At 37.2% G+C, this 18,330-nt stretch overlaps 2 protein-coding genes across 3 annotated transcripts; one reads left to right on the top strand and one right to left on the bottom strand.

Annotated features, from left to right (window-relative positions):
- Window positions 1-1,480: 1,480 nt before the first annotated feature.
- Window positions 1,481-3,306, bottom strand: LOC106357828 (probable purine permease 11). Of its 2 annotated transcripts, none has more exons than XM_048742702.1 (2): window positions 2,954-3,306; window positions 1,481-2,797 (listed from the first exon to the last, which is right to left on the bottom strand). In XM_048742702.1, the coding sequence occupies exons 1-2, from the start codon at window positions 2,985-2,987 to the stop codon at window positions 1,707-1,709; spliced, it is 1,125 nt and encodes a 374-aa protein (XP_048598659.1). In that variant the 5' UTR covers window positions 2,988-3,306; the 3' UTR covers window positions 1,481-1,706. The 2 variants fall into 2 exon arrangements, with proteins under 2 accessions (XP_048598659.1, XP_013652984.1); XM_013797530.3 differs by having other exon boundaries at window positions 3,056-3,303.
- Window positions 3,307-12,794: 9,488 nt separating this feature from the next.
- On the top strand, window positions 12,795-16,017 carry LOC125578947. Its single transcript, XM_048742100.1, has 6 exons — window positions 12,795-13,709; window positions 13,830-14,456; window positions 14,556-14,690; window positions 14,862-15,145; window positions 15,235-15,316; window positions 15,397-16,017. The coding sequence occupies exons 1-6, from the start codon at window positions 12,795-12,797 to the stop codon at window positions 16,015-16,017; spliced, it is 2,664 nt and encodes an 887-aa protein (XP_048598057.1).
- Window positions 16,018-18,330: the final 2,313 nt, after the last annotated feature.

The following is an 18,330-nucleotide window of genomic DNA, read 5'->3' on the forward strand; positions in this document are numbered from 1 at the left end:
TGTCCCAATTGTAGCGCAGAGGATGAAACTATAAACCATGCAATATTTGAGTACCCCCTGCTCTACAGACATGTGCATCCGCAGCAACTCCAAATCCACCATAAGTGTTCCTTAGCGCGAGCCACTACACAAATATGGACTATATATTCTGTTGAAAGAATGATATTGAAGACCCTGAGCTGGATAAATATCCATACCCATGGATTATATGGTACATTTGGAAAGCAAAAAGTGATAAACTATTTAAAGGGATAGACAAAGACCCATTGGAAACTGTCCGACATACTAAGTTAGAATACCATGCTTGGTTTGAAGCTAATCGTAAAGAGGAAGAACCTGCAGACATTCAACGCCCAGAACAAGAACAAACAGCTGAGAGATGCATGATAGATGGATCATGGACGCATGATACACTCTTTAGTGGCTATGGATGGACATGGATAAACTCAAGAGGAGTAACTCAGCTATTGGGAGCCCTTCATTGGGTGATGGAATGCATGCTACAGCTATCGACGTGTCAGGCTTTTGGCTTCGATTGTAAGGATCTAGTCTCGATGATTCAAGACCCCGGAGCATCGCATAATTTCTCCACGAAGCTAGAAGAGTTGGCGAAGCTGAAGAGTAGATTCACAGAATTCTCGATTGTTTTTATTCCTTGCTCTGAAAATGTATCGCCTGATTCATTAGCTAAGATAGCAAGATCCTTTCACAGGGACATGTACTTCATTGATTATTATGTTCTGGTCTGGTCGATCACCTCAAGTTTGAGTAATAGAATAGCCGTTTGATGAAAAAAAAATCAGAAATTAAGAATGTTTTATAAAAATATTCGTAGTAATTAGTTAAAATTAATGAAAGTATAAAATATTTCATAAATTTTCTTTTGCGTAAGGGCTTTCTGTTTGTGGAAGCCCCCTTGATCCAGTGGTTTGACCAAGAGTTCATTAATGTTTCTACACCAGAAGGTCTGGGTTTTAATTCCTGAAAAAACGAAATTATGCGAATTAATGGAGAAACTGCATACAAGAGATTTGTAGCATAGCACAAGTACCGTCAAGTATGGTTCCGATAGGGCGGGTTAAGTGATATACTCAGGCTTGAATCTTTAGCGTTAAAAAGAATACTTTCTGTTTATATGCGAGAAGCAAATTAAGAGAAGAATCACAGAAAATTCGCATGCATTCCTTAATGGTGTAGTCTTCCAGCGCCTCGGCCTCGGCCTCTGCATCCAGTCCATTGCATTTTTGGATCTTGTGAGTTGGTCTAGTGTGCTTTTCAGCACACGTCGTGTTAACTAGATTCATACCCTGCGCCTGGGGTATCGAAGTCACTACATGTGTTACTAGAATTGACGTTTGGAGGCTCATTACCATTTATAGTTTGTGAATTTCTTGACTGAATATGAGTTACGAAGACACGTTCTTCAAAAGTAGTTACAACATAGAGTTGCGATGTTGGCATGAATAAGAGCAATCTCATCTCCGGCTAACTTGATGGTAGAAGTATCAACCACTTCAAACCATTTTATTTCCGAATCTTTATTCTCGTAAAATGTTGTATATTAAAATTTGACCGTACGACAAGTTTTGATTTTTAAGCAATATGACAGCTTGTCCTAAGAATGGCAATTATTGAATGTTGCTTAATCTAAACCACAGAGTATAGTAACCTAAACCGATACATCTGCCTGGATAACCGCAGAATATTCAGCAGTGTGGATCCACCTGCCCTGTTTGAGGTTGCTTTCTAGCCCGTCTTACTTTCAAATCATCGAGATGATTCTGGTAAACATAAGAAGCGAAACCCCAAAGAGCGATCAGCATCGCCATAACCTTAACCCCACTCATCTTATCACGGAACACAGCCAAAGCCGCTAGTGGAGTCACAGCTAGAGAGAGCGTACTAATAACGTTTGAGAAGAGTGACGTCACCAGAAATATCAAACCCACCACTCCTACAGAACATACTTGCCATGTAACTGCTGTTCCGACCAAAGTCAGTACATAAGAGGATTGGCCTTTATGATAACCTTCCATTTCACCGTGCAGCGTTCTCCATTCCCCGCTAGCAAAAAGCCCAATGACCGCGACACAAGTAGCCACTAGAGAAGTGTAGATCTGCATTTCGAGAACCACTGAAAACGTCTCTTTCTTCAGAATCTTCTCGAAGGAGAACTGCATGAGCGAGAGCAGTAGAGAGTAGAGAGCGGATGCAGCGAGTGTACACACAAACCCGACAACGTACTTGGACCTAGAGACACCAGAAGGAGCGTCTGCATCGTCGTTAAGGGCAATCAAAGCAGCAGAGAAGGAGAGGAGCACAACTGAGTTGAGGATCAAAGCAGTGAACTTCTGAGCGTTGATGAAATAAGAGAAGACCGCATTAAAAGCCAACTGTGTGGCGCAAATGAGCGAATAAGTGGATGCGGAGAGGTATAGAAGTCCAACAGAGTACAGCATGTTGTCTCCAGCTATGATGACACCGAGCAGAACATAGATCAAGACAATGGTTTTAAGGGAGCAAGAAGCGGGCTCTGAAGAAGAGGAAGAAGGAAGGAGCAGAAGCGGGATATAGAGGATCGGAAAAGCAGCGGTTTGAACAAGAGTGGCCATCCATTTGCTGTTCCCACCTTCTTCGTAGTAAAACCTACCGAGAAGGACGGAAGCAGCTTGACCACCAATGAGGAATAAGATGTTGATAGACACAAGAACCCACCATTGCCAGCTTTTGAGCTTCAAGAGTGGAGATGGAATACCTTCCACACTCTCCTCCTTCACCAAGATTGGTTCTTGATTACCTGTACATCCAACAAATTAACCCAAAATTTCAACTTTATTCCCTAAGCATAATCCGAACACAAATAATCATAAACCCTAAAAATGATCGAAAATTCAACTAGTTCATGGAACAATAACCATAAAGCATAGACCGAGACAGAACACAACTGATTCACCATCTTGGTATGTCGGGGAAGAACCATGAAGCATAATTCAACGCAGAAAATGATGGGATGATGTCGGAAACACAAAAGAGGAAGAAGGAGAAAGCGATTGACCTGACATAGTAATCGTCTGTAAGAAACGACGATACAGAGAGACTGAAGAAAAGGGTTATTGAATCAACTGAAATATCTATGTCCGTCTTCTCCAGGATCTGCAATGATCCGTGAACTTTAATGAGCTTTTGCTTAGTTGGTGAGAAGAAACGGCAGCTATTAATAGGGAGATTCGAAGCAGACTTTTTTGCTATAACCTTTTTTGAGTTTTGACTTGTTTCTAGCCCATCATTTTTAAACCGGACGGGACGACAGATTCGACCCATGAACTTGATGTTTTTTCTCGGTGAATGCTTTTAACGAAGCGAAATTCATTTTGTCATACTTTTATCTAGAAAAAAAAAGACAAAAATAGCACTAAATCAAGTTTTTGTTCTCAAACTAGTACTCAAAGTCAAAAGTCACAAAAATAGCACTTAATGTTTTATCAAAAGAAATAAATAAATATTTATACTACTATGGTAAATTAGTGTAGACATTAGGGTTTAGAGTTAAGGGATGGGGTTTAGGATTTAGGGTTTAGAGTTTAGGTTTTGGGTTTAGAGTTTAGGTTTTAGGGTTTAGAGTTGGAAATTGGGATTTTGGGGATAAGATTTCAAATTTTGAAAAGTAAAAAAATTTTAAATTTTTCAAAAGATAAAATGCTATTTTGGTCATTTTAGTTTTTGAGTACTATTTTTGTGATATAAACTTAGAAATGTGCTATTTTGGAGATTTGCCCTTTTATCTATTCTGATATTCTCTATATTGATAGTTAATATTGAAAGTGCTATTTTTCTACCTGACCGATGGATTGAATTTTGACTGACGTCAGATGACCAATCAAAAATCATTATTCCATTTCCAAATCGAGAGTAATCGAATCTTCGGGCGTTCTCATCTTCTCCGCTATCATCGCATTGAGCTAACTCGGTTTCGTCGTTTGGATGCTGAATCATTGAGCTATTGATTATGTTTTACAGGATATGTATCTTAAATCGTCGTTAAAGCCAATGTTTAGAATCCACCATAGACGATTGATTTACAGAGATTCCGATTTACAAGATTCATTGTTGTAATTGGACAGGACTAATGGAAGATCGGAAAGTGTGAATAGTCTGTCTATTAGGGAATTGGATAATCAACAACTGTATAATCGTAATAAAAGATAGAACATCAGAAATCAAAGAATGCTAATAACTCCAAGATAACTATTGAAACATATTGAAGAGGAGAAAACAGTTAGAACTGGGAAACGTTTGGCAAAGAATTGGTTACTGACAAAACTGTGTAAGAAGATATAACTTAGTATAACTTAAATGCTATAATTGTATAAATATGTATAACTTAATGGTTTGGTTTAATTTTTTTTTGTATTACAGATGTGTCTTTCTTCTACAAACATACACTTTGATTATGATGGACATTATTCTAAGTGTTGAGATGATTATGAATGGATTCCAACCGATGCTCGTTTGTATGATATATCCTTTAGGACATTATCATTAGAGGATATCACTTATTTGTTGTTGAAAGAGAGGATATGCATGAAGATAGGAATATATATGTTTATGAAGAGGCTGAATTTGGGTTACATTCCATTGGTAGTGAAACCTAAGAGGCAATCATATATTTTAGATGATAAAGATGTGTTTGTTTATCTAACATCGGTGAATAAAGAACAAATAAGAAGTATTTTGCATGTAGAGGACATCCAAGAATTGGAAATAGTTCAAATAACCAAGCAACTATCAAGAGTTGGGAAAGAAAACTCATGTAATAGGAACTATGGTGAGCGTTATAGTGGATATGGAGAAGAAGAGAACGTGACACTGATTTGGAACAAAAGAAACACAATGAACATCCCCACAAGAAACACAAGAGGAGTATGTTGTAAACCTTCATTTCCAGTTTTAATGTTTTTACTGTGTGGGAACGTTGAAAGGTGAAATTTGTATTTTGTGTTTGTACAACTAAGTGAAACTTTTTTCTTTACTAGTATAACTTTTTTCTTTACTGGATATAGGTGAAATTTGTATTTTGTGTTTGTACAACTAAATGAACATTTGCACAAGAAACATTGTGTTCAGAACTAATTATGACTTAATCAGAACTAATAAATTTTCCATCTCTTTACTTATTAGTAATCATATACGAAATGTATTATGTTCTTATAAATTTTTCGCTAATATTCACCTTGCCACATTTGAAAACTTACTATGGCATGGAATCAAGTTTATGTTTACATAATCATATTATAAATAATTCTAGGAAACAAAATATAATTGGTATAACCATGAAATCAGTCATTCAAGTAGAGTAAAATTAAGATAAATAGAAAAAAAATAAAAGTACAACTATGATATTTTATGTAAAACTGCAAACTTGGTGAAACTTCTATCATGAAAATCGTAGGATAAATTTTCCTGCCCACCAGCTCAGACTTAGATCTGGTCGACTAGTTGTAAGGTATAGTAAGCTCCCGATCATTCCTCTGTAAAACTTTGTGTCCGCGGGTTCACCCTCCTCATCTTTGCAACTTTTGTTAGTAGAGCTCATCGGAGTTTTTGCCTCCTTGCAGTAGTCGCGCTGAAACCTTTTCAATAGTGTTTTTGCATAGGTACTTTGCGAGATGAAAACACCTTCCTCTGTATGTCTGTTGTATCTGTAACCCGAGGAAGTATTTCAACTCCCCCACCATGCTCATTTCAAATTCTTTGGTCATATCTCGAGTGAAACCATCTACAAGTTGTTTAGATGTTCCTCCAAAAATGATGTCGACAACATAGATCTTAACCACAAGCATCCATGTTTTGTTCTTCAGCACAATCAATGTTTTGTCGACACTTCCTCTGATGTAGCCTTTGTCAACCAGAAAGTTTGTCAACCTAACATACCATGCTCAAGGTGCTTGGTTCAACCCATATAGAGCTTTGTTGAGTTTGTACACATACTCAGGATTAGTTGCATCTTCAAAACCCTTTGGCTGATGCACATATAGTTCTTCAGACAGTATCTCATTCAGAAATACACTCTTAACATCTATTTGATACACTGTGAGGTTCATGATGCATGCCCTTCCAATGAACAGTCTGATAGACTCCAATCTAGCCACTGAAACGGAAGTTTCTTCAAAATCAACTCCCTCGATTTGCGAATACCCCTGAGCTACTAATCTTGCTTTCTTTATGACCACAACTCCATTCTCATCAATCTTGTTCTTGAAGATCCACTTAGTCCAAACTATGTGACCATCAGATGGCTTCTCCACCAACTCTCATACATCATTTATGATTAACTGTTCTATTTCCTTCTGCATAGCTTGAATCCATAACTCATCTGAAAGTGCTTCAGTGTGATCTTTTGGTTCAATTTTTGAGACAAAACATGCTGATTGCACCATTTCTCTGAAGTTGATCTTCACACCTCTTGTTCTTCTCCCTTCATTCACGTTCCCAACGACATCGCTGGATGAATGATTTTTGTGAATGTTTGGAGTGATTGTCTCCTGAGTCAGTTCTGAGGAAGTTTTTGTGTCATTCGTTGAGTCAGTTGATGGATCCTTTGATGCATCCGATGGCGTAGCTTTCCTTTGTTCCAAATTGTTTTCCCATTCCACTGCTGTGACATCATCAAACACAACTTTTACTGACTCCATGATCATCAGGGATCTCAAGTTGAAGACTCTGAAGGCCGTGATGTTTGCTGAGTATCCTAGGAACGAACATGCCTTCGTCGCTTCTTGCATCAAACTTGCTAAGATGCTCTTTGTCGTTCAGGATGTAGCACTTACACCCAAAAACATGAAAGTAATTGAGTTTTGGTGTTTTGTCTTTCCATAGTTCATACAGAGTCTTGATAGTTTTTCTTTTGACATAGACACGATTTATGATGTAGCATGCAGTGCTAATAGCCTATGCCCAAAACCTCTGCTTCACATTGTTACCATGCATCATAGCTCGCGCTATTTCCTGAAGCGTGCAATTCTTCCTTTCTACTACTCCATTTTGCTGAGGAGTTCTAGGTGCAGCAAATTGTTGAACTATTCCATGCTGTCCACAAAAATTACTCATGGCTTCATTCTGGAATTTTCCCCATAATCACTGCGAATGTACTTCAGTCGTCTCTTCCCATTTGTAACTTGAAGAGCCCAGATCTTGAAGCTTTCCAGTGTAGCAAACTTTTCACGAATGAATCTGACTCATGTAAATCTTAAGTAGTCATCAACCAGTACTAGAACATACATCTTCCCTGTTATGCTCTTTGTCTGCATAGGACCCATGAGATCCATGTGTACCATTTCAAACATATCGTTTGACTGAATATCTTGAATCATCTTGTGTTGAACTTTGACTTGCTTTCCTTGATTGCACGGTCCGCATACAATCTTCTCTGTTTCCTTCAGCTGAGGAATGCCTCTGATTGCACCTTTTCTGATGATGTTGGTCATATGCCTCATGTTCATGTGACCAAGTCTTTGATGCCACAGACTTGTTTCATCATGTGCAACAAAGCACTGTTGTACACTTTGCCATACATAGCAATTGTTAGCAGATCGTACTCCATGAAGCATGATTCTGTTTTCCTCATTCACAGCTTTGCACTCTCTCCTTGTGAAGTGAACTATCAACCCTTCATCACACAATTGACTGATGCTGATTAGGTTTGATTTTAATTCCTTGACTAAGAACACATCCTTCAGAGGTGGTTTGGTTTCAACAGTCTTTCCCTTGCCTTTGATAGCTCATTGGCTTCCATCTTCAAATGTGACTCTACCTCCTTTCAATGGCTTTATCTCTCTGAGATTTTTGTGTGTTCATGTCATATGACGAGAGCAACCACTGTCGAAGTATCATGGATTTTCATCTTTGGATATCAATGCTACTGCTTCAGATTCAAGTGCCATGCTGCATCTCGGACCTCCGTGAATAGATCGTTGAGTTGGTTTCACTGTTGTACGTCCTAAATTATATTTCCTGATCAGACTTGATTTCGAGAGCCATTCCACCATTACTTTCATTGTCTCAGCAACTGATTTAATTTTTCCCGAAAGTGAGAGCATTTTTTCTTGATGTGACCCGGTTTTCCACAGTAGTAACATCCTCTCTCCTGCTGAATCTATGATCGTCCCACTTTCTGGAGATTCTTAACTTTCTCAGCACCAGTCTTTGAGGTAGTACCTTCAGTTGTTGTTCTTCCTGTGGAGTTGGAGCTTGGCACAAATTTGATGGGTTTTGTATCACTCTTTCCATTCCCAATGTATCCTAGACCTCGAGAAGTCTGATCCTGTCTTCCCAGACTCAAGATTTTATCAAGTTCCTTTGACCCAGTGAGCATTCTGACAGTCTTGTAATGATGTTCCAGCTTGGTATTTAAGTCCGATGATCGAGCCTTCTCGTCTTTCACTTGTTTCTCTAGTACCTCAATATGAACAGCAAGTCGTACATTCTCTTTTTTCAGATCTGAGGTATTTGCCTCCTTCTTTCTTTCTTTCTTTCTTTCATCATCAAGTTCTTTCCTGAGGTTTATCAACGTGTCTTCCAGCCAGCTTTTCTTCTTTTTGAGACATAGATTCTGCTTACCAATCTGAACTACCGTCTGACATAGTTCTTGATAGCTAATTCCATCATCACCATCTGCACTTGACTGATCATCATCAGTATCAGTTTCTCCTTCCACAAACTATGTGATGCCAATGAATGCTACGAAGTTCGCCAGCTCATCTTCATCACTGTCTTCTTCTGAGTCTATCTCATCAAGTCCGATCATAGATTTCTCGCGTCTCCTCTTCTGATCGTTGACGCATTCCAGTTGAGTGTGCCCAATTCCTTTGCACTTGTAGCACTTGATTTCTCTCCTTCGAACATTTGAACAATCAGTTTTGTAATGTCATACCCCTTGCACTCATGACACTGAACCTCCGCTTATGATCGTTCTTTTCTGGCTCAGATGTTCGTTTCTCACCTTCTGCAGCACGTTGTGATGTACTTCCTCTTCTCTGACCTGATTCGGCTCTACGAAGGACTCTGTCAAATCGCCTAGCAAGCATACTTACTGGATCATCGTCATCTTCTCTGTCATCTGACTCTTGTGATATGAGTGCAACTCCCATTCTTTTCTTTCATCTGGCAATCTCCATTTCATGTGCTCTCAGCATCCCTACTACTTCATCAAAGCTTATCTCATCTATGTTCAGTGAAACTAACATAGCTGCCTTGTATGCGGTATACATAGATGATAGACACCTTAGAAACTTCTTGACTAGCTTCTTATCCTTGTATTTCTTTCCCAATACCAAGGATTCCTGAGCTATGCCACTGAGCTGTGAGCTGAATTCTTCAACTGATTCACTTTCTCCCATTTTGAGATTTTCAAACTTGGATGCTAGATAATCCAGTCGTGAGCTCTTCACTTTTGACGTTCCTTCGAAGTGAGTTTGCAGTATTTCACATGCTTCCTTGGCGGTCTCACATCCTTGAATCAGCTCAAAGTGTTTCTTTGTAACATTGGCGTGTATAGCGAAAGTGCTCTGGAGTTGAAATTTGCCATTTTGAGTTCTATCTCGGTCCAAAGTTCCTCTTCTTTGTTGGATTCAACACCATTCTCGTCCTTACCCTTTGGTTATGACCATCCTGTTGTCACAGATTTCCATCCCATGGCATCAATCCCTCGAATGATAGACCTTATTTGTGACTTCCAAAGTCCGTAGTTGGATCCATCCAACATCACCCTTGTGCTTGACACCAGCTCATGATAGTTCTCCATTTCTTTCGCAGGATCTCACATGTTATATAATCGAACGGGTGACTGCTCTGATACACCTTGTAAATGCAAGATCTAACTCACAGAGTAAAGCACATAGTACACCAGAGAATATCTCTACAAAGATATGTGTTATTACTAGTATTCTTTTAAAGCGAACTTACAAGTGTCTCTTTAAACATAACTCGAACAAGATCAAGACCCTTCTAGACTTGCTCCCCTAGCCTCACACGTCCTAAGATCGAATACAAGATCTCTAGGACCTCTACTCCTTAGCCCTTTGTGTTATTCACTCGCTTCCAAGTTTAGTGAACTCGACCTCTTATGCTAAGAATACAATTCTCTCGACAACCCTAATCCACAGGTCGAGTATGACTATATATACAATACAGCCAAGTCGGCTATCCACGCCTATCTACCCAATATTCCCTATCTATCCAAATAAGGCAAGTTCCGTAAAACCTCTCCAAAGTCTTTTAGAAAACTTCCATCGTGAGATCTCCCTACTCCAAGGTGAATCTCTTCAAGTTTGCTCCCCAAAATATCTTCGTATCAACTTAGCCTTGATCCGCAATCCATTCTTCAAGTCGAAATCTTCATCCTGACTTGTTCATCCGCACGTACACTTCTCTGTTGCAGACTCTGCTTCATTCGCTGCTGTACTTGCGTCTGTATCAGAACGTCCATCTGATCTTTGCATCTACGTATATATATGTATCAAAAGACTTGGGAATCACATCTTAACTGTTTCATTCACCATTATGCAGAAACCAAAACTTTTTAATGAACTGAAGTTTCACATTATAGGATATTCGAGTTTGCTAACAAAAGGCATCGTCAAGATATGACTGTAGCAGCATGAGAAACAATGTAGGCTACCCAATTCTAATGATTAGTGAAGCTTTAACGATCACAGTGTTTAGTACTAGCAAAGCAAAAAGAAAAACTCTCACACAAAGACGATTTGATGTTGAAGCCTTGGCTAAGTCTTTTAGAGCAAGAGCTGCAAGTAATTCTCGAGTTTTGGTTTATATTGCAGGTTGCCAAATTCTAAACTTTATATAAGAAAATTGTGAGACCCATCTTTGGATATTTTATTTTACTCTCATTCGTCTCCTTGCTTATAATGCCCGCAAATCTTAATTATGTAGATGAACCTGACAGTGTTGACACATTAAGTATTCCATTTTGAATTTGACACTCTAAAAGTTCTTATTTATAATATTATTAACGGTTGAGATGGACGTTTGTGAAGAGAAAAACATATTTTGAATATATATATATATATAATTTATAATAATCATTTTAGTTGGATTTCAAAACTAAACTATGAATGCAGTAAACTATTGCACTCACTTTTACTTTAACACATAAACTGCTATAACCAAGTGTTACTATGAAACGTAAAATTTTCAGACAATTTTTCATACTTAATAAATTCAAAATATATTGACATTATTACTTCTTTTACACTATTACTGAAAATATATTTAAATTCTAGGACGTTATGCAGAACCGGACCTGTGGGCATTTGTTTGAAACATTTGAATGGGCCCTCGATTCTTTGGGGTCCCTATTTTTTAAAAAATATTTTGTTTAAATATATACACATTAATATAATTAGTGTTTATCTATAAGAAAATTTCAAAAAAAAATAAAATAAAAATAAAAGTACTTCATAAAGAGATTTATAAAATAAAAAATATATTTTGGTTGTTATAATTTAAATATAAATAAAATATATATTACAATTAAAATTATATATTAGTATGCTATTAAAACTAATAACTTTGATTTTTTCTTTAAATAAATATATAATATAAAGTATTTATTAAAAAAAATAATGATTAGGTCTCGAAAATCTGAAGACCGGCTTTGAGGTTATGCACACTTTAGTTTTTTTTCAACAAAAGACAAAACTAAACTAAGTAGATTCCTGAGCCGAGAGCCATCTCGGAGGAACGGAGTCGACATAAACCATAGCAGAAGGATGCACACTTTAGTTATACTAGGTGATTTTCTCATGCTCATGCATGGATATAAATATTTCTAAAATAAATATATACTATAATAATTTATTGCTATTTACTTTTAATTTTAAATTAATTGATAATTTGTATGTATCAGTTATATTAATAACATTATATTACTTTAATTATACATATGATTTTATATATGTTAAATCTAATCGGTTTTGTTGTTTTTACAGTCGATTTTGTTATCATTTGAGTAAATTAGATTGCATCTCTGAATTCAACCGTAATATATTTTATTCTATATATTAAAATTTTGATTAATTTCTTATTTGTATTTAGGTGGTTGTTGTTTAGATATGTAAATATATTTTATGAAGATTATGTATAAATTAAGATATATTGTGCTTAAAATGAAATAATAAAAAATAAACTAAAATGTTTGATTCCAAATTACATAAATTAATATAACGATAATATTCTGAAGTCTCATGCATATATATGTAACTGAAAGATATTATAGTCAACTAAATATATAAAAATAAATAAAACATTTCAATAATACTAATTATCAACTATTTTTAGTTAATTAAACATCTATGAGTTTATGTTACTTAAATTATTTTATGTTATCATCTAAGAAAAATTTGTGAACTTTCCTTTTTTTGATGAAATCTTATTATATATAGGGCAATTGCAGTAGATATACACGAAATTAAAACTATTTAGGTGGTTGGATATGCACTGTTCTAATTTATAAAAATTCCAAAAGTATCCCTATAATGTAGTTACGGGACTTCTGATTGACCTATCGCTACAGTTACCCTATACAACCTATCTATCGCTGTAATAATGATCTTATAGCTGTCTACATCACGCCATTGATATTATCAGCTGGAAAAAAAATCTTTGGACGCATTAAAATTAGCGTATTCGAAACTAAAATCAGGGAAACACAAAATTTGAGAGCGGAAGCTACGAAGTGAGTTTTTTGTGGGCAATCTGTTTCGCTGCTCGTCGAAGAAATGGTGTCTGCTCGGCTGGTTGATTGTCCTGATATACCAGAAGAAACAGAGATGCAGCCAAATCCAGATATGATGTTTGCAGCCGGTGAGAAACCAGTTGGGGTTCGTGTTCTTAGCTATCAATCATCTAGTGCTTTAAAACGGATTTTTAATGCGTTAGACGAAGGAGAATTAGATATTATAAGGAGATCTTCTTTTGGGAAGTTGATAGAGATTGCCGACAAACCAGTTTTTTCTGGTAGATTCGCGCGTTATATGTTGTCAAGGCAGCTGAAAACGAAGAAGAAGCACGAAGCGTGGTTTCGATTTGCTGGTAAACCGGTCCGGTTTTCACTTCTCGAATTTGCGATTGTGACGGGCCTACCATGTGGTCAATTTCCCCCGAAGTCAAAGATGAAGCTAAAGGAAACAATAACTGAGCAACGTTATTGGCCGTCGTTATTCGGAAAAGTTGACACGGTGACCGTCTCTTCCGTCATCAAGATGCTGTACCGGAAAACAGTCAAGGATACGGAGATCCGGATCAAATATGCATGTCTGGCGCTGCTTGAATCTGTTTTGCTGCCAACAAGCTTAAAGATGAAGATATCAAGAGATCATGTTGAAGCTATAAAAGATCTTGATGCGTTTTTTGCCTATCCTTGGGGGAGAGTAGCATTTGACATGCTTATGGGGAGTATCAAAGAGAGAGATGAGATAGCTTTGTCGCAAAACACGATTGCTATAAAAGGATTTGTTCTTGCATTACAGCTTGTTATGGTAGAAGCAGTACCGGCGTTGACAGATGTTGTGCAAGATACGTGTTCATCATCCGAATCAGATAGTGAAGATGTGGATGGACATGGCCGTGATATTTTCTGTAAGAAACAGACTCTGAACCCTGCACACGCACGCAATGTAGATAAGAGAATTGATGTAAGTTATTCTTTCCTGACAAATATTGTGCAATTTATACATTTATATTTTCAAACATTAAGATGACATAGAGCGTCGTTTTTCTTGTATTTAATATAGCACACGCATTTGCATGTTTAGGTTCTCGTAAATAGCGTCTTGGTTGAAGATCCGACCGGGCCGATAAACGCGGGAAATTTGGTTTATTCAGACGAAGAACATGATGCGCGAGTTGAAAGCATGTTAGTGCGCATTAGCCGTAGCCATTGTTTCAATAATTCTGATTTTCCCTCTGGCCTTAAAAAGAGTGATGTTGATCGTATGCGAGAAGTGGTTAAATCAACTACAAAGCCAAAGAGAGCTAAGAAGTTCCAGTCTAATGCGCAAGACAGTGAGACCAGTTATATCGTTCAGGTTGTGCTAGAGAAAATTAAATCTGAGGTTGCTTCAATGGAAAGAAACATCAAAGTGGCGACTTCTGGAGTAGAAGCAATAGAACAGAAAGTTGGTGTCTACGTTGAAACATTATTAGAAAGGTTTAAGGAAGAAATGCTCACATTTGTCACCGAAAAGGTTTCTACTCTCTGGAAAGAGCACATAGGTTCTTTGAGTGGAGCAGGAACCATTCCAACGTCTCCCACGAAAGAAGTATCCGTTCCTGCGACTCATTCAAGTCCGGATGCTGATGTCAATGCCATGACTATACAAAACGTGCTGCGAGATATTAGTCAGTACTCTACTCCTCCAAGATCCAATCGTATGAGCGAAGTAAGAATTATGTGTTTATATTTTATTGTAAGCTTTCACAGGCCTATCATAATTATTATTTTTACCAAATTTATGTGTACATGTATATATTACTATCAGGCTGGGAATCTCACTCCAAGTAATAAAGCTCATGCTGGATCTGGATATGTTTGCGTCACACCGGTACTTCAGTCATGTGCACAGTCAGCTAACAGCGAAAATCGTTCTAGGCAAAACTCCTTCCATCAACGTTTGGTGAGTCAGTTTCTTCATTGTCAAAAATTTACATTATACATTAAATCTGTAAAGCCATGAGGTTGATGTTATAAATAATTTGTTGTTACTGTTATCAACCCAAAGGAGGGTCGTAAAAGGCAGCCATAATGTTTGATGGATGAACCTTCGTTCTCGCTTGGACTAACACAGGAAGCGCTTATTCCGGTTGAAGTTCCTATATTGCCGACAAACCAGGTTCATCATCAGGAACCTATAGCCGACATTAATGTTGGTGACAACAATGAAGAAGGCCAATCATCATGGAGAAGTAAGAGGCAGAAGACGGTTCCATCAGGTCTCGTTTGTGATTATCAATGTGATCCGCATTTACTTGCTCGTCTTAGGGAATCTCAGAAGTGCATATTTGTTATACAAGATATATCTGAACAGACAAGAAAGTATGCAAAACTGGTTACCAAATTGCAAGGGAAATTGTAAGTTTATCATTTTGGGTGTAGCTTTCCATAATGTATTTGGTTCCCTTGACGTGTGTGTTTATTATGTACTTCATTTTTCTTGTTAGTGTGTTCAACATCTTGGGATTGGCAGTATCTGCAAAGGAACTACTACTAATTGTGGATCGACCTCGTACTTACTCTGCTAAGGTATGTGGGGATTAAGACAACATTTTCACATACAACTATTCGCCTGGGTCAGTTGCTAACTGCTTGAAAATTTGTTTCAGGTTTTTGATATTCTAATTCGAGTTCTACGTTCGGTTATGACTCCATTGCTGCCTCCTCAAGGTTCTCGGAGTGCTGCATTTCTAGATACCAAATTTGTCCCTTCTATTATGAGGACCTTCCCAAAGTGTCTCAAGTCGAAAAATAAAGAAGGTTACCTATTTCCTAAAGGGCTTACTAGGATTTTCCCTTCAAAAGAAGCTCTGATGCTCCATCCAACAAGGTATTACTTTCCATTGAATGTTGCGAACAAACATTGGGTAGGAATCTGTTTTGATGCTGGTTGTGGGAGTATTATCATCCTTGATTGCAATTTGGCATTGCACAAGGATGCCGCACTGGAAAAAATTATAAAGCCAGTCGTGCAGATGTTATCCTATCTTGCTAGATATGCATGTCAACCTTTGGGAGCAGAGCCTGTGATTCAGTGTTATGATGTTGCTAGGCCAAAGTCAGTAGCTCAGAGTAAAGTTCATGTTGACTCTGGGTTGATGGCTTTGTTGATGATGGCGTATCACGCCCTCTATGGCCTCGATGCGTGTAAGACAATAACTAGAGAATTGCTTGAAGAGGAAGGGAAGAGTGCAGCAATATTGGCGTATGAGTTCAAGGAGAAGTTGTAGATCATATTAGCTGTTGATGTGTCTTTGAAATAAATGATCAAACTAACTTTGAGTGAGTGTAACATGTTCGACTTTGACTGAGCAGATTCTTATATGATCTGTTTTAGCAATTTCACCTTCTTTTGAACTTATTTGGATTTGAATCGTATTTGTTTGAATTATCTTATGAATAGCTTTTCGTTTGTTATCTGCTTATGTATCACGTTGGGAGTTTAAAGTGCCTTTAGGTTGGGTATATATATGGTTTCAACATTAATTGTTTTGTTCATTGTTTAAAACCGGCTTACAAACGTTCCAATATGTTTCCCTTATATGTGTAACTTTTGTCGTTTAGACATTTATGTATAAAATAACAAGAATTGTGTATGTAACGCATGCTGCAAATACATGTCGGTTATGTGTATTATTAGTTTACAATAGAATTGCGAATGTAAAGTGAAATGATGGGTCAGGTTGAACTTTATAATCAAATAATGCACGCGTATTAAAAATAGTATGCCTTGTCATATCTTTGCTTTATATACTTGTAAATTTGGTTTCAGTCTTTTATGAATCGAATCTCATCATCATATCTATCGTAGAGTAGCCAGCTATGAAGTTTACATTTTGTCAAATTTTAAATATTTTAGCTTATTTTTTTGTAGATGTATGTGTTCCTCTATAAATTCTCTAGATGCATTAAGTTATTGTCAACTCACATAGGGTTATTACCTATACGTCGACTATTTGTAACAAGGTTAGTTAGCATATTTGTTATAATGTGACATTTATTGGTGAATACTAATTCAATTTCATTTATCAGATGACAACACCTCAGCGTGTCTGTTTGTTTCATGGAGCTTGGCGTCGTAACGAAGATGGCCATTGGAATTTTCAGAGGAAGCTTAGTGACCTTGGGTATACGGTTATGGTGAAGCCGACTGAGACGGTTGAAGGTTTGGCGCAGCTTGTCCGTGAACGTTATAATTTGCAACCTGAGACACCATTGGTGATGGCTTACCACCCGCCTGATTGGTTGCTTGAACCACTGGGAACTCGCACTCCCCCAATATATCTGACGACAACTTCCCAAGTTGAAACGATGATGCATATCCGTTCATGGTTTTCGGAACTGACGCTCTGCGTTTCTTCAGGTCCTGAAGATGTTGCTCATTTCCAGTTCTTAAGCAATACCACATTCACCATAGGAGGTGCTACGTTTGTTTTCAATGGTTTGTCAGGAGATTTTTATAGTATACATATAGTATATCCAGAATTTTATATACAAGTAACACTTTTGATTAACATGGCGTGGTAGGTCTTAATGACAAAGAACTTGTCGCAAGCAAAGAGATTCTGGAGGAGATATTCAATGACCAAGAACGGGTGACGATATATAGGTCTCATCTTGAAATTGAAAAGGCTAAAGAAGAGGAAAGAGTTACCGGTGGTTCAGCCAGTCTTTCATCCACTCCAAGTGTTGGAGAAGGTTTGGTCTTATACTTAGTTAAATAAAAAAAATAAGTTCGGAGTGCTGAATTGCTAACTTGTGTTAGTAATTTTGTTAGCTTCTACATCTTCGCCATCTGGATCACGAGAGTAAGAGAGAGGGTATGAACATGCGGACGCCAACTATGTGATGTTAAGGCGTCATCGAGTTCGACTTTTGATGTATTCTACTGTCTTTGATATGTTTTGCTAAATAAATGCAGTGTGTTGTGTGTTGATTCGAAGGTTTGTTGGACGGTGATCTGTTCCTTCGTTTGTGTAATAGAATTTTCATGTGTGTTATTTCTAAAACTTTTTCATAACCATGTGCAATGTAATCGGATAATGGATGTTAATGTATTTGCTTCAATCTTGTTTTATTGGTTAACTTTTATATTAATAATCACTTACTTTCTTATGCTTTTCGTATGTTTTACGTAACTGGATATATGGATTAACGATAGTATTGAGGTCTAAGTTATGATATCTTTATAACTTGTGTAATATAGTTTATATGTTGTTTTCGATTAACTTTCATTTCCCGTTATGGTATAGACAAGTTTACCTTAGAGTTTATAGTATTTTGTGTCCTGTGTGACACTTGTATTTCTAGATTAGTGTTTTGGTAGAGACAGACTTTACCTTATATAATTTTGATTTATAACAAAAATCCAGTTTTTTGAGATTTCAATCCGGATTAAACAGCTTCCACTTTCTCCCTTATATGTACTGCTAAACGTACGGTTCCTGATAACATGTATTTTTTATATATTATGTGTCCTTAGTACTTTTGTTTCCTCTAAATCTTCATGTTATGTTATCAATAGTGATAAAAAACCAAAAAAT

This window comes from Brassica napus, chromosome A10 (genome assembly GCF_020379485.1).
Source record: "Brassica napus cultivar Da-Ae chromosome A10, Da-Ae, whole genome shotgun sequence".
In the NCBI taxonomy this organism is placed as follows: domain Eukaryota; kingdom Viridiplantae; phylum Streptophyta; class Magnoliopsida; order Brassicales; family Brassicaceae; genus Brassica; species Brassica napus.